The following is a 21,470-nucleotide window of genomic DNA, read 5'->3' on the forward strand; positions in this document are numbered from 1 at the left end:
ATGATTCAATTACCCATTCGTGGTTGACAGTGTCATATGTTTTCTTAATGTCATAATATGACTCCACATATTTTGGGTATTTCTATTCTTTCTGCTGCTTCATCATATAGCTATTTATTATTCCTTCTTTAGCAGCTAAAGATTGTAATTTACATCCCAGTTGATTATTACTAACTTTAAATGATTCACAATTCATGTTAAGTCTTCTGTGAATCTTCTCTTTTAATATGGAGGTAAATACTTTCATTATTACGTTTGTACAACTGATAGGACGATAATTAGTGACGTCGTTCCTATCACCTCCTTTGTGGATTAATAAAGTTCTTCCACTTACCATGTCTAATGGGATGTTTTCGGGGAAGTTTAACCATTCATTGAAGATACTAAGAATGGCTTCTCTTGATGATGACATCCTTTTCCAATAATACCCATATATAGTGTCTATTCATTGTGCTTTCCAGTTATTTATTTTCATTATACTTAAATTTAATTCATTTAATGTTATTATGACATTATCATAATTGAAATATCTTTCATTCCACGAGGTGATTTGTTTTATTTTCAAATTTTCTTTATTTAATATCACCTGTGTTTCATATAACGATTTCCAATATTCTAAATTAATATCGTTATTTGGGTATATTTCTTCTTTTATTTCTTCCTTATTCTAATTTTCTTGTTAGAATCAAACATGATTTTATTTGTATTGATTCTGACTATTTCATTTTTATTAAATTTAATTCTTTATTCATTGTCATCATATATTTTAGGTACTTTATTCTTTCTAGTGCTTTAACTTTTATTCCTTCTTCATCATGTTCATTTAATTTCATGATGCACTTTATTCTGTACCATTTCCTTCCCTTGACCAAATCTTCTAGTCTATTTATTTTCTTTAGGATTTCTTTTATTTCATCAAATTTATCTCTTATTATTTTATTTTGGAGATAAAGGTGCATAACCATTGAAATCCTCTTCATATCATCTTGTAGATAATGCATTCTGCTTCCTGACATTATCCATCTATTATTAATTTCTATTATTAATCGGTCAGCTTCTTTTCTTTTCCAGTAGTAATTAATGTTTGAACATTTTTCTACGTTCATTTCTTTTATTTTATTGATGAGAGTGTTAAGATATTCTTCATCAATTTCTGTAGAGTTATTCTTTAATATGATGTTTTTTATTATTGAATTACACTCTACTCTTCCTTCTATTATATCATTTACTTTCACTTTAATGTACCGTTTAGTGCTTTCTTTTATTTTATGTGATATTTTAATATATTTAATAAATTCTTTTTCATTATTGACATTGATGTTTATTGCTTTTATTATACTTTCTATTTGTTCATTTCTTAATTTCTTATATAATTTCTTATTTAACCAATTAATTCCAAAACAATACAACACTTCAATTAAAATTCTATTTCTTTGTTTTGTTGTATTTCTTGTCTGATTATCATCTCTTGTTTTTTGACAATCAGTGCTTTGCTTTTCTCTTCGATCTCCACTACTGTCTTTTTCATAGGAGTAGTTTCGTTCATCTCCATTGTTCCTGATGATGCTTTCCTCAGTACTGGTTGTGTATTTATCACAAGCGTCATCGTTTTCTTCTTCTCCAGTTCCTTCTGTGAGATAAAATTTTCAATATCATCTTGTTGTTTTGATATTATTTGTTTTTGTGTCTCATTTTCTTTTTGTGTGTTGTCTAATTCTTCTCTTGTTATTTCTGCAATTTCTTGGTTTTTAATTGCAATTTTTTGATATTCAGAGATTTGTTTTTCTTTATCTCTTATTTCTTTCTTTAATTCTTTAGTGTTTTCCTCTATCATTTCAATTTTCTTTTCTAGTGTGTTTGCATTTTGTTCTAGCGTTTTGTTTCTCTTTTTTAGCTTTTCAATTTCTTCCTTCATTTCTTCATTTTCTTTTTCCATCTTCTTTTTATTAGCTTGGATACTTCGGATTTTTTCTTCTTTATTATTTACTTCTGTGATTTTTCTTCCTTCTATCTCATTTATTTTTCCTTGTAGTTTTAAGTTTTCTTCTTCTAATTTTTCATTTTCTTTCTTCATTTCTTCATAATTCGTTTGAATCTTTCTATTTTGTGTTTTCATTTCTGTAATTTCTTCTTCAAATTCTTTCCTAACTATTTCTTTTGCTTTTCTCATCATTTCTTCTGAGATAGCTTGTTCTTCTTCCATTCTTTTCATACTGAATTCTTTAACTTTTTCTTGTAATTCAGTAATTTGATTTTTCAGTGCAAGTATTTCTTCTTTATCTTTTTCTTCTTCTATCTTTTCTTCTTTATTTTTTGTTTCTTCTTGTATTTTCATTATACTTTCTTTGTTATTTATTATTCTTGCAATTTTACATATTTCATTCATTTCTTTAATTGGGTTTTTGTTTTTAATTTCTGCTTCTATAGCCTTAATGTCTTTTTCCTCCCAATCTTTTGTTTTTTCTTTAAACTCTTCTTTCGTTTTTTCAATTATCTTTTTCTTTTTAATTGAATATACTTCTTGAAGAATATTATACCATCTTTTCCTCTTACCTTCATATTTTTTAAGTATTTCTTCGTATTTTCCTTCTTTCCATTCATTTGTTATTTTTTTTTATTCTTTCTTGTATCTCTTTTATTGTTAGCCATTTATATTTGTTATTTGTATAATCTTTATTATTATTGTACTTATCTTGTTTTTTATTTGTTTTTCTTTGTGTCTTTCTTCTTCTAAACCTTTTTTCCTTGATGTATCGTTTACCTTTATTATTATAATTGTCATGCCATTTATTGCTATTGACATTTCTTTTTTTGTTGTATGACCTTAGATTTCTATGTCTTGTTTGCTTTTCTTTACAAGACCCTAAGGTTTTACACAATAGCCATGGCATTAAAATTTGTTGTATTTCCTGCATTGGAAAAGGATGAGTTATTTCATTTATTAAATAAAATGAAAATGAAATTATAAAATAAATATCAATTAAATATTCATGAATAATAATTTATTAATATTTAATAATTGAAATATCAAATAATAAAGTAACAATAATGATATATTCAATATATTCTTTATTTGATTTGTTCAATATTAGATTATTCTATTTCATTATCATTTCATTGTCTTCATTATTTTATTTCATATTCATTTATTATTTTTTAAAATCAAATAAACAATAATATTGATATTCATTCATCATATTCATTTAATATAATAAATATACACAACATTTCAGAATAAAGAATGAATAATTAACATTGAAAATATTGAATTATTCAATATTTTGTTCAACACAAATTCAATAAAACATATATTTTGATAATACACAAATGAAATAATAAATAGATATACAATACTAAAGAAATAATAAAAAAGAAATAAAAAGAATGAATAAATGAAAATAGTTTTGATAAATAATAGAAGAAACAAATAGAAAAACAATGAAAACAAATAATATAAAAAGAATATAAAGATATAAAAGAATAAAAAGAAAGTATAATAAAGAATATAAAAATAATAAATCACAAAGAGGCAATAAAAGAAGAAGAGAAGAAATAAAAAGTGTATTTTTTAATGTAAAAATTAGAAATATTCAATAAAAAGTGTCTAATTTAATTATGTAAAATGATTAACATTATTTTATTATTGAAAAATATTTTACTCGTTTTATGTTTATTATTTATATGTATAACTTCATTATGATGTTTATTATATAATCAAACATATGTGTTATGTTATTATAACATATAATAAATGATAAAATATAAATGAAAATGATATGAATATATGATATAGATTATAAAACAAAAGAATAATAAGAATAAATGATAAATAAAACGAGAAAAGATAATCAATGATATAATAATAAAATCAAAGTATAAAAGATAAAATTAATATTAATATAAAACAAAAGAGAATAAATATAAAATGAAAATAGATATAAATGATAATAATATAAATGATGAATAAGATGAATAAACAAATACATCTAAATAGAAAAGAATAACAATAAGAAAATCTAAATAATATAAACATAAAAAACATAAAATAAGAATAATATAATAATATATAGATAATAAGAATAACACAATGATATAAATAATATAAACAGAGAAATAAATATAAAAATAAATATATAAAAATACGATAGATAAATAACATATAAATAAAAGAATAAAAAGAATAAAAATAAATATGATTCATCAAATCATTTATTTCATTAATATTTCATACAAAATGAATAGAATTGATTGTAAAATATAAACATAAATATTTACATATTCTGTATTTATCATATTTTTTATTTTTCTTTAGGAGCAAAATATAATAAATGGAAAATTCTATTGATGCAAAATATTTTGCATCTTTTTCTTATTTTTGCAAATTATTTAGATGCATTTTTTCTTTGCTAATTTTCGTACCCTAATCAGATAATAACTGGGAGTGTCGATTCTTGAATTGTATTATGGTATGTGTTGTGTGTTTCAGACGTGTTACATTCAATCTCTCAAAGCACATGTGATATTAAATAAAGAAAATTTGAAAATAAAACAAATCACCTCGTGGAATGAAAGATATTTCAATTATGATAATGTCATAATAACATTAAATGAATTAAATTTAAGTATAATGAAAATAAATAACTGGAAAGCACAATGAATAGACACTATATATGGGTATTATTGGAAAAGGATGTCATCATCAAGAGAAGCCATTCTTAGTATCTTCAATGAATGGTTAAACTTCCCCGAAAACATCCCATTAGACATGGTAAGTGGAAGAACTTTATTAATCCACAAAGGAGGTGATAGGAACGACGTCACTAATTATCGTCCTATCAGTTGTACAAACGTAATAATGAAAGTATTTACCTCCATATTAAAAGAGAAGATTCACAGAAGACTTAACATGAATTGTGAATCATTTAAAGTTAGTAATAATCAACTGGGATGTAAATTACAATCTTTAGCTGCTAAAGAAGGAATAATAAATAGCTATATGATGAAGCAGCAGAAAGAATAGAAATACCCAAAATATGTGGAGTCATATTATGACATTAAGAAAACATATGACACTGTCAACCACGAATGGGTAATTGAATCATTAAAGTATTTTAATTATGAGTTTGTCATCATTGACATAATTGAAAGTATGATGACTAGATTGAAGATATTCATCGGTTATAAATTTAATGAATATCCATAATGATTAAATTAAATAGAGGAATTTTACAAGGTGATTCACTATCAAATCTACTCTTCATCATCCAGATGAATGTAATTTCTCAAATCATCGAAGAGAAATTCCCAAAAGCAAACCACACATTATATATGGATGATTTGAGAATAATGACGGAAAGTGGTGAAGAAATGGGAATAATCCACAATGAAATTAAAGAAATAATAAGTTACATATTGAAATGAATGAGAAAAAGTCAGGAATGGTATTAAAAACATTAAGGAAATACCAAATAGAATGCAAAACATCCCCATAATTGAAGGTGAGGACTTGTATAAATACTTATGAATATGGCAGTCCGACGAAATTGATGACACCTTCAATTGTAAAACCATCAAAGAAAAAATGATGAAGAAGATGGAAGAAATAAACACTGATGAAAGTAGTAATAGAAGATATATTACTAGAATAAACACGGAAGTAATCAATATCTTCAGATATTCAGCATCAGTTGTAAATTGGAAAATTACAGACCTAGATAAAATTGATTTGGAGATAAGAAAATATTTAAGAAAGGCAAAATACATTGGTGCCGGAAACTCCAAAGATAGGTTGTATATCATTATAGAAGAAATGGGTGAAGGATTAATAAATATAAGTGACGAATATGTTATTGAATTAGTAAGAACAGTGATGTACTACTGTACCAGAGTGAAATTGGAAATAACATAATAGATAGATGGTACAGTAAGAAGGGAATATGGAATAGAATTAAAAAAAAAACAATAATTCATAAAATCAATGAAACAAAATATAAGAAATAATAAATGAAGGGATTGAAAAGAAAAAAGAAAAAGAAGTAGTAGTAGAAATAAATAAATTATTGACAAATACATCAAAAAATGGAAGTGTCATCAAATTAGTGGATATTTTAGAAAATGATTTGAGTCAAAATGAGTAGATAAAACTACTACAGTGAAAGCATGGAAATCCATCAATATTAAAAAGAATGCATTTCTCCAATTAACTAAAATGCATGATGGAGCAATATTTTGTGGGTATAGAAAATCAAAAATAATGAAAAATGAAAGATTGAAATACTCAACACTTTGTAAAGACAAGATAGCTACAGTAGAACACATCTTACTATCTTGTATTAGTCATAAAAAATCACAAATGGAAAAACATGACAATAATGGTATTATAATATTGATTAATAAGAAAATACACAAGAAATAAACAATATAAAAAACCTCCATATGAAACAATGTTCCAATATAAAGACATCACAATGATATGGAACAAACAAATAATGCATAAAAGTGAATGACAATACCACAAAATACCAGATATACGTATTAGATAAAAAGAATCAAAACTGGTCTATTATTTGATATGACTATTGTTGAATATCACAATATTAATTGAGTCTATTTGAAGAAAAGAAATATGTATAAGAAATTAAAGAATATTCTAATGAAAATAGAAAAGTTAAAAGATGTCAAAATAATTCCAGTAGTAATTTCAATAAATGGATTAATAAATAAAGAAAGTAATAAATTAATTAAAGAATTAAAAATTGAAATTGACATCGAGAAAGAAGTTAAAAACCATGTAATAAAAAACATGATGGATGTCATGGAATACTGTTTCAATCACAACCAAATATACTCAATATAAATGTTTGAAGAAGACTCATTGGGATTAGTCTCAGATGATTCATGAACAATAGAAGCTGGTTCTATTAATACTTAATTAATTGTTTATTATTTTTATTTTGGAAAAGTATTAATAAAAACAATTTTTCAAATAAGAAGTATATAAAAATATATTTCAAAAAATAACAGGTTAAACATCATTCTCCTTATAAAAATAAAAAAAAAATAAAGTATGAACTTTAATTAATGAAAAAGCATTGTTATGATGTAAATATTTTATCATTTGGTAATATTCAAGATGATTCAGAAAGATATAAAGAGATGGTAGAATGGGTTAATTCATATAGAGAAATAAATTTGAAAAGTTCTTTACGTCAACAAAAACCAAAAGCTTTATGTCCAATATGTAATTCTTATTTAAATCTTTCTGATACATATTGCGTAGGTGATTGTTGTCATAGGATTTGTTATGACGTTTGTTTGATAGTGTAATTATGAAAAAAGTCGTTGTATTTAATAATTTAGTGTATTAAAAAACATGTACAACAAGAGATTAATTCAAGTAATGAATATATTATTTGTCCATGTGATCAGTGTGAATGTAAATTAGATAATGCTAATCGATTATTCAAAGATAAAATAATTTCAAGTGAATTAAAAGAAAGATATGAAAAAAAAATGAATGATGCTTATTTAAAGAAAAATAACTATTCTCCTTGTCCATTATGTAATGGATTATTACCTCCATATGATGGTCCAAATAAAAGACATTGTAAACATTGTAACGATGACTATTGTTATAATTGTCATGAAAAATGGCATGAAGGATTTACCTGTCAACAATTTGCCAATTATAAGAAAATGAGTCCTCTTTTAAAAGAATTATTCGTTGAAGGATTAAAATTTATTAAAAACGAAAACGATATGGCATTATCAAATTGCATCATTCAATTTAACTCTATGATATTGAATAATTGTATGTCATTTCAAAGATTTATAAATTCATTTAAGGATATTCCTTGTAATCATGCCTCTGATGGATTTTTTGCTTGGCATGGAAGTTCTGAGATAGGTGTTAAAGGGATTTGTCAAGAAGGTTTTGATCCTAAGAGAAGAAGTGGTCAAACTTATGGTATTGGAGAATATTTTGGAGTTACAGCAAAAGACTCAGGAAATTATTTAAAAGAAAATAGTAATCATATGATTTTAACATTTATTTCAAGTAAACAGTTTAACACAGTACATAACAATTTTTGTTATGTAATAAATAACCCATTGGATTGGAGTTATTCATATTGTCTTCCATTATTTATAGTGTCATATCGTAATCATTCAGAAGTAGATTATGTGTCAAAAGAAAATTATCAAAATTAATTGATTCAATTTTAAGTTTAAAAGAAAAATTAAAAACAAAACTAAACCCTAAAAATTGAACTTTTTTATTTGATGAGTTTATCTCCGTATCCAACAGCTTCAAAATCAAATAAAATTAAATCCTCAAAAATATCCCCTTCTCCTAAATTGCCTGAAAGTAAAATTGAAGTAAAAAAAGGAACTTTTGGATATGAAAAAATTGGGGGAATTGATAAAATAATAACTGAAGTGAGAGAGTTAGTTGAATATCCTTTATTACATCCAGAAATTTATAAACATCTTGGAATTGAACCTCCTCGTGGTATTTTATTACATGGACCTCCTGGATGTGGTAAAACATTATTAGCAAAAGCCATTGCAGGAGAGGTAGGTGTTGCTTTTATTGAAGTGTCAGCAACAGAACTTGTTGGAGGAATGTCTGGTGAAAGTGAAAGTAAAATACGTGACTTGTTTCAATTAGCATCACAACGAGCACCTGCTTTATTATTTATTGATGAAATTGATGCTATTACACCAAAAAGAGATAATGCACAACGTGAAATGGAAAGAAGAATTGTTGCTCAATTATTATCTTCATTAGACAAACTTAGTGAAGCAGATAAACCAGTTATTGTAATTGGTGCTACAAATCGTCCTGATTCATTAGATCCAGCATTACGTAGGGCTGGTAGATTTGATAGAGAAATTGCTTTGGGTATTCCAAGTGAGTCACAAAGAAGACAAATATTAGATAAAATGATGGTTAACTTAAAAATTGATTCTGCTGTGAATATTGAAAAACTAGCAAAAGGAACTGCAGGTTATGTTGGTGCTGATATTGTTGCATTAACAAAAGAAGCTGCTATAGCAGCAATTCATCGTATTTTTAGTGGAAAGGCTGGTGCTGATAATCTTAAATCTATTCAACAAGATGTTGAAGAAGAAAATCAAAAAGATTTAACTGAAAGACAAGCAGTTTGTGATTATTTAAAATCAAGTACTAATACATTTACAGAAACCGAACTTGCTCAGTTAAGTATTACACAAAGTGATTTTGATCATGCTTTAAATGTTGTTCAACCATCTTCTAAAAGAGAAGGATTTACAACTATTCCTGATGTTACTTGGGATAATATTGGAGGTATGGAAGAAGTTCATAATGAATTAAAAAGACTTGTGGTAGGTGCTGTTCAATATCCATCATTATATAAGAAATTTGGTGTTGATACCCCTGCTGGTATTCTTCTTTACGGACCACCAGGATGTGGAAAAACATATTGTGCGAAAGCATTGGCTAATGAATGTAAAGCTAATTTTATTGCTGTTAAAGGTCCTCAGTTACTTAATAAATATGTTGGTGAAGCAGAACGTGCTGTCAGACAATTATTTATGAGAGCAAGAAATAGTGCTCCTTGTGTTATATTTTTTGATGAATTAGATGCACTTGCACCTAAACGAAGTGAAGATTCATCTGGAGTATCAAGAATTGTAAATCAATTATTAACTGAATTAGATGGTATGGATGTAAGAAAAGATGTTTTTGTTGTTGCAGCAACAAACAGACCAGATTGTATTGACCCAGCAATGTTAAGACCTGGAAGACTTGATAGACTTATTTCAGTTGATTTGCCAAATAGTGATGCTCGTGTTGATATCCTCAAAACTATATGTAAACGCCAAAAAGTTCCATTAGCAGATAGTGTCAATTTAGAAAAGATAGCACGATCTGCTCAAGTAGATGGTTTTTCTGGTGCAGACCTTACTGCTTTGGTTAAAGAAGCTTCTGTTAGAGCTCTTGATGAAATTGTAAAAAAAGTTGGATATGAAAATGCACAAAAAGATGGTGGTTTGGTAGAAGAAAGTCATTTTATTGAAGCGTTATCAAAAGTACGTCGTAGCGTAAGTAAAGAAGATGAGTTAGAATATTTAAAGATAAAACAAAGTATTTTATCTCAAAATTGATTGATTTGATTGTTATTTTTGTTAAAGATATATTTAAATAATGTTTTTCTTAGATAAAAAATAATAAAAATAAAAAAAAATTCAATCAATTTTCTTCCATTCTAATATCACTTTGAATGTGTTTTACTGATCGAGATGCATCATAAAACAATTCATAAACTTTCTGAATATCAACAACGTCAACTTCTTCAGCACCTCTTTTTTTAGCTTTGAGCATAGCTAATGAAATAAGTTGTATTGAATATCTCAAACTTGTTTGTTTAGCAATTTCAGTTAGAGCATCTAATGATGTTGCATTCATTCTAACTTGTTCTTCTTCAGCCCTAACAGCAAGAATCATTCTAATTTCATCTGAAGTATATTCTTGAGTTTTAACAATGATAAGTCGGTCTAAGAAATCTCCAGGAATACCATGTGGAGATATTTCTTCAGTTCCTCTTATTTTAACATTTCCTCTATTTGTTGCCATAACGATTGTTGGTGTCATTTCTTGTTCAATTGCATTATTTAAGAATGAAAAACATTCTAAATCTAACATATGTACTTCATCAATAAATAATACTCCAGGTAGAATTTCTGCTTTACCAACTCGTATCCATTCTTTTACTTTTTCATCAATTCGATTTCTTATTTCAGCTGATATTTCTCCTGTATCACCTGCAAATAAAGATAATACTCCTCGTGCTTTTGAATTAATAACATCAATTTCATGTAATGTAACTGTATGAACAATAGTTTTCTTTTGTTGTAATTCTCCTTCTGGTGTTGGTACAAATGTTGTCTTAGCATCTGTAACTTCAAAATCTTTGGACCTTGCTGCAGACCTTCCTAAAACAATAACAGAACCTGATGCTTTATCAATTTGAATCACATCCCCTCCCTTAACATTTTCTTTTACTAAAGCGTCAATCATTCTTTCACCTAAATCATATACTGTTTCCATATCAGTTGTTTTAATTGTTAATTTACCTTTACGTGCACCAGCTGTAGGTCGTTCAATTCTTAACTCTTCAACTTCTCCTTCAATGATTTCGGTTTCTTCTTTAATCCGAAGAGCAACAGACCTTCTAACAGCTTGTGTTAATGCTTCTGCTTTAGACATTGCTAATGAATATACTTCACTACCACTAATTATTGTAAATGGTGTATCTTCTCCTAATGCTTGAGCAAGTCCCATTGCAAGTGCAGTTTTTCCTGTACCTGGTTTTCCAGCAAGAAGAATTGCACGTCCAGAAATTTGTCGAGATTGAACCATACGAAGTACAATTCCCATAGCAGTACGTGCAGCAACTTGACCAACAAGTCCATCAGCTTTATTACTAGCAGTATATTGACCAGTAAGTCCCAATCCATGAATATGACTATGAGCACCAATACGTTCTAATTTTGTGACTTCTTTAACTTCGTTTATAGCAGAAAGGGTTGGTAATGACATTTGAAAAAAACAAAATTTTGTTTTTTCAAGTTCTTTTTTTCTTTTTGTAAAAAACAAAAAAAAGAAAGGAAAATTTTTTTTTTATTTTTCAGATTTTTTAATGATACTCTTCTTTCCTTTCAACTTTAAAATCATTAGATGAGTGTGAAGTCAGAAACAGTAACCAAACGTACCTTTTCTTTTTCAAGAAGAAAAATGGAACATGCATTTAACCAAGTTGTATTAGATGTAGAAAGTATAAAAACACTTATTAGAAAAAAAGGAATTCCTGAAGATGTTCTTCAAATAACTATTTTTAGAAGTAAAATATGGAAAGTATTTTTTGGATTTCTTCCAGAAAATACAGCATTATGGATAGATAAAGAAAGAATGTACACTTTACAATATTCCCAATTTCTCAATGACTTTTATTATAATATCAATTTTCCAAAAACCGAAACTTTAATAGTATTACAAAAAGATATTTCACGTATATTTCCAGATAGCACATTCTTCAAAGATGTTTGTTATTTATTTTAGAGTATAAAAATAAAGTACTTAATTAATAGGAAGAAAATCTTGAATCAGTTCAAAGAATACTTTTTGTAAATTGCATTTTTAATAAATCAATTAAATACGTTCAAGGAATGCACGAGATGTGTGGTCTTATTTTTTATGTATTTAGTCAATCAGGTCAATCACGTGAAGTGGTTGAAGCAGAAGCATATTTTGGATTCACTACATTAGTTGTTAGATTTAGAGATTGGTTTGATAAAGCGTGTGACAATAAACCAACTGGATTAAAAGAATGTTTTAAGAATATTGATAGTGTATTAAAAATGTATGATTTTGAACTATGGAAATATTTAAATAAATTAAATGTAGATGTAACATGCTATAGTTTTAGATGGGTAAGTATGTTATTTATTGATGACTTTTCTATTAAAGATGTTATTAAAATATGGGATGTATTACTTAGTGGATTTGATTCACAACAAATTTTTATTGATATTATTTGTATTACTATCTCTATTATTGAGTTACATCGTGAATTCTTATTAAAATCAGATTCTAACACTTGTTTACATCATTTAATGAATATCAAAAACACAGCTGATTCTGTATTAGAACGTGCATGTAAAGTAAGAAAATTTGTTGAATCTAAACATGTGTTTCATTGAATGTTATAAATACTAAATGATATTTTTTATATTTTTTTATTCTAGGGTTTATTTTAATAATATTTTGCCATAATTTTATAAATACTTCTTTATAGGTAAGATTTGTTTATTATTAATTCTTAATAATTGGTAATGATGATAGAAAGTTTTCAGATTATTAATGAAGACATTTTCAGCCTTGTCTGAGCCATTTTTCTTTACTATAATTATATCAAAAAACATAAATTTAAAAAAATATATTACTTAAAATGATGTTAGATTAATAATAATAAATAACCAATTAAATTAAATAATAAAGAAAACAAAATTCCAATTAGATTTAGAACAAAATGCAAACTCCTTTCTTCTCTTTTTTCGAAGTATCTTTTTTTCCATTTTTCTTAGAAGATTCTTGTTTAGACTGTGGTTTTATTCCTTTCATTTCTGCGTATTTACTTAAAATCTCTCCAAAAACTTTTTTAACCATTTCTATATCATGCAAATCTAATTCATAAAACAATCCTTTATAACTATCTGCAGCTGCTTTAACTGACGTTGTATCAAAGTCTTGAACAAGATCTTTTTTAGTCATGATAACACATATAAGATTATCATCATTTACACAGTCTTTATATTGTGGTTGTTCAATATAATGTTCAATAAATTTACAGTCAGTAGGATTTGTTTCAGATCCAATAAAAATATGAATAAGCCCAGAAGTGGCATAAGTAGAGACAGTGGCTTTTAAATCTTTAAAGTTATTTCCAGGTTCATCATAAATACTTCCGTTGAAGCTAATTGTGTCAATAGTAAACGTAAATCTATCTTGAGTTCTTGATTGTGTTTCTACAAAATCTTCCTGAAATTCACCTCCTCTTACAATATTAGAGAATGTTGTTTTCCCACTTTGTGAAAGACCAAATAAACATATATTTACGTCAGTCATGAAAATAGTATTCTTATAAATTTTAGTTAATTTTTACTGAGATGTTTTTATAGTAATTTTTATCCTTATTTAATCTTTGAATGGATTTCCAATTTTTATTCCCCTTTTTGTTTTGTTTCTTTCCCGCTTTTTCTGAGTTTTTTCCCTCTCTATTTTGAAAAACAACTTTTTTAATTTCTAAATATTTAAAATAGTTTTATATCTCCCTTTCAATTTTTTTATTGTTTTGTATAACCTATTCTTTTAATTGTTTTGAAAAAATTCAGTCAAGTTATTCGCATTTTATTTGTGGGCAATAATTAAAACATTCAACTACTTTTCTAACAGTTGGTATTTGTTCTTCTATCTTTGGAACAGATTCAATATTAAATGGTATTATTGAATCTTTCATCCAATTATACATCACATCACTAAATTTATGTGGATATTCACATAAAATAGCTTCCCAATCAGTTTGCATTCCTTGTGGAATATGTTTACCAATTTGCTTACCTATTGAGGCTAATACAGACATCATAAACACAAATCCTCCTGCTGCAGTTCCACGAGTTAGTGGCATGAAATTATACCAGAAAAATGTGAAAGAAAACATAGCTCGTAAAATTTTCTCTTCTTCACTTTTTTCTCCTTTTCTTGTGAGTATTAATAATGCTAACTTCTTCCAACATGCTTCAAGTTCTTTATCATATAATATCCATCTTGATTTTTTGCATGGTGTTTTAATGGCAAAATCATATCCTACTGGTTCTTTCATTTCAGTAACTAGATTGGTTCCTTCATAGATAATTCTTTCTCCTGTTTTGGGATCATCAAAATTATCAGATCTACATGGGGTAGTAACTTGGAAATTAGACTCAACAACTCTAAGAATATCTCCTATATTTTTTGCTTCTTTAACCACTTTAACCCATTCTGGTTTTAATTGGACTTGTTTAGGAAGTAGTTCTTGAACTATTTTAAATGCTCGGTCATATTGACAGAAATACCTAATTACTCTTCCTTGTCCAGTGTACATTGGTGTATGTGATCCAAATCCTTCTTCAAATTGTTCAGGTGTTAATAAATCAATCCAATAGACAGGATCATTTGGTTCAGATATTTGTCTCCATTTTGTAGATAATTCCATTAAAGTTCTCCATTGTATTTTGTCAAGCAATTTTCTAGCACTTTCTTCATCTAACCCACCCTTAATCCATTCAGGAATAGTTTCTCTAATGTACTGTCCAATATTAATTGCTGCCAATCCTCCCATGAGATATTGTGAAGCATTATGTACAAATCCTTGTGAGTCATACTGCATATACTTACCGATGTTCATTGCAGGAATTAAAATTTGGTCAATAACACTTTGGCTTGGTAAATCTGTTTCACTAACATCTGGAATAGTGTCATCATATGAAGCTTGTTCTTCATATCTATGTAAGGCAGCAGGAATAAGGTGTTTACAAAATCCTTCTTTAAATAAGGGATCAAATGAATCAATATTCCATTCTGTAAAGTTGTGGTCTAATAAATGGTGTGTATATAATGCTACTTCTTTCATATACCAAGCACTATCATCACTTTTAATATCAACTGCTTGATCAAATGAACGAATAGCTTCTTTAAATTGTCCAGACGCAGATAATGTCACACCATTATAACGATATAAATCAACTTGTTTATCAATTTCTTTTTCTAATCCATATTGTTGATTGTTAACATTTGAAATGGCAATTGCAAATTCTTTTGTTGCTTTAATATGATGTCCAATTTGTTGGAATAATACCCCTCTTAAGTAGTGTGCAAAACAATGATTTGGAGCAAGTCTAAATATGATTTTAAATACTTCTTCTGCTTTCTTTGGTTTTCCTGCGTCTTTCAATAATTGGAATAGATTAACATATCCATCAACAAAATCTTGTTTAATTGAAACAGCACGACCAAACGCTTCAGCTGCTTCTTTGAATAATCCCAATGCTGTATTATTTAATCCATAATGATTCCATGCAATGTAATCTCCCTGAGAACGTTTGACACAGACACCAAAGTCATCACGAGCTAATTCATAATTACGTATCATTTGGTAACAAATACCTCGTTGTTTATAACAGTCAACATCTTTTTCTCCTCCATATTTTACAGCATCATTCATATCTACAAGAGCTTCATCAATCTTACCTAAGGCAATTAATGTTTGTCCTCTTCGCTTATGTGCATCAGCATTTCTTGGATCTATTATAACAGCACTACCAAAGTCTTCAACTGCCATTTGGTATTGACCAATCATAGCATAAGCAGTTCCACGTGCAATATACCCTCCACATACATCTGGGTGTTTTTGAAGAAATTTTGTTAAATAATTAATTGCTTCTTGTAATTTTCCATTATTGACTAAAAGATACCCAATTGCTAATTCTTGATCAATCTGTGGGTCATTTGTTGCATTAGCAAAATTCTTTGGAACACCTTTTTCATTTTGATCATTCATAGGAGTAATCTCTCCAATAACATGATTATTATCATCAATTTCTTCAATTTTAAATCCTTTACTTCTTTTAGGACCATAACTTATATTATCATTAGGTAGTGGTTCAGGAATTTTAACTTCAATAGGTTTTTGTTGTTTTGTAGGTTGACCTCTTTCTTTTGCCTTTTTGCGTGCTTCAGCCATCACTCTTTTTGCGTCGTTTATTCTTTCTTCTAAACTAGTTTCATTATCTTCTGGATAAATGTTATCTTGCTTATTCTTTTTATTAACAATTTCTGTTTCTTGTTTATAAGTCTTTTGAGTAGTTTCTTGAATTTGAGGTTCTTCTTTACTTTTTATTTTCTTTTTTGAATGGTGGTGATGATGATGTTTTTCTGGTAAATGGGTTTCTTTTTTAACTGGTATTTCTATCATTCCTTCATTTTCTGATTCCTCATCATCTTTTGACATAAACTGAGGATTTCCTATGTTTAATGTTCCAAAATTTCTGATTTTTAAAATAACAAGTGATCTATCTCGAGAAAGTTTTCTAACCTTTTCAATATCAACCCCATCAAGAACACATTTTCTTTGTTTTGATTTGCTTTTATGTTCCATGTTCGACCTAATAAATAATTAAAGTTCTCTCTAATTTGTAGTTCTTTTTTTTATTAAATAAAAAGTAAAACTTGGAAAAAAATCAAAAGAGATAAGGAAATAATTTATATAATCTGGTTGAGGATTAACTTGTTCAGAAAAAATGAAATTTATTACCAAAAAAAAAAAATATTTAAATTTTCAAGTAATATTGATTGTTGATAAGTACAATCAATTTTACATAATCAACTAGAGCATAGAACATGTTTTTTTAATGAAATCACTTCATTTTGTTTTGAAAGGAATTAATAAATTATTGTTTGTTTAATAATAACGAAATTACAAGTCATATTTTGTTATTTGAAACTATTATTACTTAAAATAGTATTAATAAGTTAATGATGTATTACTCTAATAAAATGATGTATAAACCACGATGATATTTTTTATTAAAAAAGCAAAAGATATTGAATAAAACACTATATAACTTAATTTCAATGAGAGTTTTTTTAATGAATTTAAAAGAAAAGAAGATTTAGTGAAAAAAAAATCAAAGAAAATATAACAACTACGTGGTAATATTTTTGTTGTATTTTATAGTGGGGAGGTGTTAAGAAAAAAAAATAAAAAATAGAAAATAGATAAATTTATTTAAAAATAATTATGACTATAATAATGTTACGATATATCTTACCATAATAAAAATAAGTAAATAATGAAAATATCAAAAACATTAAAAAGAAAGAATAAATTTAAGAATTAAACAAAGGTATTATATAGAAATAATAAAGTCATTTATTTTATAAATACAAAATATAATCATAAAAAATAAGGTAATGGACTATTTTAACTCAGTCAACTTAAGTAATTAATTGTTTTATAAATTATGTTTATTTGAGAATATTTGTGTTAATGACGAATGAACGATTTAAAAAAATTAAACAGTTTATACAACAAAAGAATAATAAAAAGTTATAGGTTAATTAACATTAAGAAAGAATAATAAATGGTTATGTTTGAGAATAGGTATAAGAATATAAATAAAATAAATAAGAATATTTTTAAAGGAAGAGTTATTTTGAATTATAAGTGGTGAGTAGATTATTGGAAATATATCAAGTATTATAAGATTATAAAAAAAACGGATAAATAAGAGAATATATAAATGAATATTATTAACACTCTTTTGGTTAATTTATTTAATCATATTCTTTAAACCAAAAATTAAATAAATAGAAAATACTTATAAATTAATTTAAGTCAAGTAATAAAAACTTTTAAATAAAGTTGATCTTGGATTTATTATTTTAATAAATACAAACAAATGATTTCATTATAACATCATTATTTCTTCTTAGTATTTTTCAATGAAAATTACCAATAATATTTCATTCTTCTTCTTTTTCTTCGTTCAATAACTTTAATTGAATTAATATCTTCATTTGTTATTATTGGTTTTCTTGATTGTTCTGATAATGAATATTGTTTACAAGAACTTGGATCATATAAAGAACCATCTTTAGTTTGACATTTATCATCATAATAATTATTTCTATAACTTTCAGTTAATTCTTTTTCAAAAATTTCTTGTTTATTATTCTCTTCTTGTTGTAACATTTGTTTAAATTTTAAAAATTCTTTAAATTCTTCCCACATTTCTTTATCTGCTAATAAAATCTTTGAACATTCTTTGTCATTTCTTCTTTCATAATTTTCATACCCTTCTTTACTATAACTTCTTTTAGTTTTTTCTCTACTATTACTTCTACTTCTAGCATGTTTATAAGCTGGTACATGACTAATATAATCAATATTAATATAATGTTGTTCATTATTATCATTATCTCTGTAGTTCTTTTGATTTTCTTTCATTTCATTTATACCAAGTAATGACATTTCAGGAATGACAGGATTTATAACAATTTCATTATTTTCTAAATCTATACCATCATCAGCATTTAAGTCAATAATTTCATGAGTATCATTAACATTATTATTGTCATTTTGATCACTGACTATTTGAATAAAAGATGTTTCTTTCTTTTGAAAATGAGGATAAACTTTTGTTAATGATTGTTGGTTTACTCGTTTTTCAATTTCTTCAAAATATTTAATTTGTTCTTTATAACTTCGTTTAGTTTTTTTATTTTGTAAAGACTTAATAACTTCTCTAACATTTTTCTTTTTAGGTGTTTTTTTTCTTGGCTTTTTTTCTTTAGAAGAATCAATGCACTTAAAATATTCTAATTCAGTAGAACTATCATTTTCATTATTATTACTACTATTATTATCATTTTCTTTTTTCTCAACTTGATCTTCAAAGCTTTGAATAATATAATTATTTTGAGTTATCTTCTCTATGTCTTTTCTTCTTTCTTCATTAAGTTTATTTCTTTTCCTAACATCTCTTAATCTACTTTTACTACTCTCATCATTGTTTAATTCATTAAAAAGACTTATATCTTCTTGTTCATTTATTATTTCTTTTTTATTTACATATTGTTTACAATATTTCTTATTCTTTTGACTTTCTTTTGGTCGTTTTTGTGTTGGAGCTTCTTCACTATTTTTTGTATGAATATACTCATCATAACTCACACTATCATAAAATTCTCTTGGAATATTTCTCTGTATTATTAGTCGTTCAAAAACATCCCCTTCAAATTGAATGTTTTCCTAATTCATATGAGTGAATTATCTCTACTGAGTAAAGTGACAATAGTCAAACAGTCCTAAGTATTAGTTCATTTATGCGTTTCATTGTATCATTTTTTAGTTTTGTTTTTGAAATTTTTAATATAAACGTTATTTATAACATTTAATAATATTATTTGTGTTTTATAAAAGTAAAAAAAAAACAAATTGAAAGACAAAACTTGAATTTTTGTTGAATGGAAAAATAATATTTAGAACTAAAAAAAACTTAAAATGAAAAAGAACTTTAAAGAAAGAAATGAATTACGACAACATACAAAGTGTTATTAATATAGAAGGATTTCATTTAGATTTAGGAAATGATCATCACAGATCTTTTCAAGATATTTTAGTTCATATTTGTGAATATGGAACTATATGTCTACGTACATTGAACATAATTGAAAACCATTCAAAAAAGATGGAACCAGAGAAACAGAAACAATTAATTGAGTTAATCACAGAAGAAGTAAAATGTTTATATGATCCAATTATTAAATTATATGCTATTGTAGAAGGAGAGTGTAGTAATTTAGTTCATGAAAATATAAAAGATATGGTACAAAACCCATTAGAACAACTAAAAGACATTACTCAAAATTTCTCAAATAAAATGAGTTTAATGTCGTATAGCAATGTATGTGATGGTATAAAAGAAGTTTTAATACAAACATTTAACATTATGAGAATTATTTTATTAGATGCTTCAGAAACACTTTGTGATAATTGTGATTGTATTGCAAGAAATATTAATAAAGTTCTTGAATCAAATCAAGAAAAATTTATTAAAGGAAGTAAATTTATAGCAGCTCAAATTGTTAATGGAATTGGTTTAGTAATGAGAGAACGTGGTGGTCAACTCTGTAATGATGTTGCAGATTGTATTGATCAAATTGCAGTTCAGTTATGTATTGAACCATCTGAATTAATACTTAATCAATGTAAAGAAATATTAGAACGTTCAAAAGAAATATTTAGACAAACAGTTAAACCAGTTACTATTGAGATTAATACTTCAGCAATAGAAAAACAACAAGGAGTTTCATTCGTTATGCCAAAATTTCATGATATTACTATCTCTCAAATAGTAGAGGGAATTAAAAATGAAGAACAAGCTAAAGAAGAATATGTCACTGGTTATTTTTTGGAAAGTGTTACTTGTTTAACTAAAGCACTTAATGGTATGGAAGGAGTATCAGAAATAAAACCAAACTCAATTAGTGTTAATGACTTATTTGATGAAGTTAAAAAAAGAATGGATTCTCTTAATAAAAAAATTAATAACACTTCTTACATTTCCAATAATCCACATAACTCAATTTCATTAGAACAAGTCAATTCTTTATGTGATCAATTATTAGTAAATTAATTCTTCATTTCTTAATTATTGTTATTTAATGTGAAAGAATATTAAAAGAATTGATTATTCAGAGAATTTCAAATAAATATCAAAAAAACAAAAACATTATTTTAGAATAACAATAATTGCATTTTTTATTTTAGTTTTTCAACACTTTTTTTTATTATTTTTGTTAATTATTTTTAACTATAATTTAATTATAAAAAAATAATAAAAAACTATAATTAAATTTGTTGAAGGTGAAGAAAAGAAAAAAACTAAAAAATACAACAACTTAACATACCAAATTAATCTGAATTAAAATGAGTACTACAACTGCACCTAAACAACACCAAAAAGGTGAAATGAAAGAAGGAAAAGAAGGAGAAAAAAATATTAGACAAACTAATATCATTGCTGCTAAAAGTGTAGCTGATGCAGTTCGTACATCACTCGGACCAAGAGGAATGGATAAAATGATTATTTCACCTAATGGAGAAACAATCATTACTAATGATGGAGCAACTATTATTCAACAATTAAAACTTCAACACCCATGTGCATTAATGATGTCAGAATTATCTAAATCACAAGACATTGAAGCAGGAGATGGAACAACTACCGTAACTATTCTAGCTGGTGCTATGTTATCTGCAGCAAACATCCTTTTAAATAAAGGAGTTAATCCATCAGTAATTGCTCGTGCATTCCATTTATCATCA

At 26.2% G+C, this 21,470-nt stretch overlaps 9 protein-coding genes across 9 annotated transcripts in view, besides 3 other annotated features; 5 read left to right on the forward strand and 4 right to left on the reverse strand.

Moving 5' to 3' along the window:
- Positions 1 to 2,926: a repeat region.
- Positions 2,927 to 4,421: 1,495 nt separating this feature from the next.
- Positions 4,422 to 4,495: a repeat region.
- Positions 4,496 to 4,508: 13 nt separating this feature from the next.
- Positions 4,509 to 6,945: a repeat region.
- A 135-nt stretch (positions 6,946 to 7,080) lies between these two features.
- EHI_091050 (zinc finger protein, putative) lies at positions 7,081 to 8,208 on the forward strand (the record flags this gene model as incomplete). Its single annotated transcript, XM_645468.1, has 2 exons — positions 7,081 to 7,308; positions 7,360 to 8,208. The coding sequence occupies 2 exons, from the start codon at positions 7,081 to 7,083 to the stop codon at positions 8,206 to 8,208; spliced, it is 1,077 nt and encodes a 358-aa protein (XP_650560.1).
- Positions 8,209 to 8,280: 72 nt separating this feature from the next.
- EHI_091060 (ATPase, AAA family protein) lies at positions 8,281 to 10,149 on the forward strand (the record flags this gene model as incomplete). The annotated part of the gene is made up of 1 exon (XM_645469.1): positions 8,281 to 10,149. One exon carries the CDS (start codon positions 8,281 to 8,283, stop codon positions 10,147 to 10,149), a length of 1,869 nt encoding a protein of 622 aa, XP_650561.1.
- A 65-nt stretch (positions 10,150 to 10,214) lies between these two features.
- Positions 10,215 to 11,587, reverse strand: EHI_091070 (ruvB-like DNA helicase, putative). Its single transcript, XM_645470.2, has one exon. It carries the CDS (start codon positions 11,582 to 11,584, stop codon positions 10,235 to 10,237), a length of 1,350 nt encoding a protein of 449 aa, XP_650562.1. The 5' UTR covers positions 11,585 to 11,587; the 3' UTR covers positions 10,215 to 10,234.
- A 192-nt stretch (positions 11,588 to 11,779) lies between these two features.
- EHI_091080 (TBC domain containing protein) lies at positions 11,780 to 12,744 on the forward strand (the record flags this gene model as incomplete). Its single annotated transcript, XM_645471.1, has 2 exons — positions 11,780 to 12,085; positions 12,133 to 12,744. The coding sequence occupies 2 exons, from the start codon at positions 11,780 to 11,782 to the stop codon at positions 12,742 to 12,744; spliced, it is 918 nt and encodes a 305-aa protein (XP_650563.1).
- Positions 12,745 to 13,053: 309 nt separating this feature from the next.
- On the reverse strand, positions 13,054 to 13,669 carry EHI_091090 (uncharacterized protein; the record flags this gene model as incomplete). Its single annotated transcript, XM_645472.2, has 1 exon — positions 13,054 to 13,669. One exon carries the CDS (start codon positions 13,667 to 13,669, stop codon positions 13,064 to 13,066), a length of 606 nt encoding a protein of 201 aa, XP_650564.1. The 3' UTR covers positions 13,054 to 13,063.
- A 271-nt stretch (positions 13,670 to 13,940) lies between these two features.
- Positions 13,941 to 16,736, reverse strand: EHI_091100 (TPR repeat protein; the record flags this gene model as incomplete). Its single annotated transcript, XM_645473.1, has 1 exon — positions 13,941 to 16,736. The coding sequence occupies one exon, from the start codon at positions 16,734 to 16,736 to the stop codon at positions 13,941 to 13,943; it is 2,796 nt and encodes a 931-aa protein (XP_650565.1).
- A 1,353-nt stretch (positions 16,737 to 18,089) lies between these two features.
- On the reverse strand, positions 18,090 to 19,476 carry EHI_091110 (uncharacterized protein; the record flags this gene model as incomplete). Its single annotated transcript, XM_001913933.1, has 2 exons — positions 18,090 to 19,391; positions 19,444 to 19,476. 2 exons carry the CDS (start codon positions 19,474 to 19,476, stop codon positions 18,090 to 18,092), a joined length of 1,335 nt encoding a protein of 444 aa, XP_001913968.1.
- Positions 19,477 to 19,668: 192 nt separating this feature from the next.
- On the forward strand, positions 19,669 to 20,778 carry EHI_091120 (uncharacterized protein; the record flags this gene model as incomplete). Its single annotated transcript, XM_645474.2, has 1 exon — positions 19,669 to 20,778. One exon carries the CDS (start codon positions 19,669 to 19,671, stop codon positions 20,776 to 20,778), a length of 1,110 nt encoding a protein of 369 aa, XP_650566.2.
- A 293-nt stretch (positions 20,779 to 21,071) lies between these two features.
- EHI_091130 (T-complex protein 1 subunit delta, putative) overlaps positions 21,072 to 21,470 on the forward strand; it is a gene marked incomplete at both ends in the record, with an annotated part of 1,216 nt that continues 817 nt past the window's right edge. The window contains one exon of the mRNA XM_001913934.1: positions 21,072 to 21,450. Coding sequence (XP_001913969.1) covers positions 21,072 to 21,450 — 379 coding nt within the window. The remainder of the gene's footprint in view (positions 21,451 to 21,470) is intronic.

The sequence above is a fragment of the Entamoeba histolytica genome, genomic scaffold (assembly GCF_000208925.1).
Source record: "Entamoeba histolytica HM-1:IMSS scf_1104750517691 genomic scaffold, whole genome shotgun sequence".
Classification (NCBI taxonomy): Eukaryota; Evosea; order Mastigamoebida; family Endamoebidae; genus Entamoeba; species Entamoeba histolytica.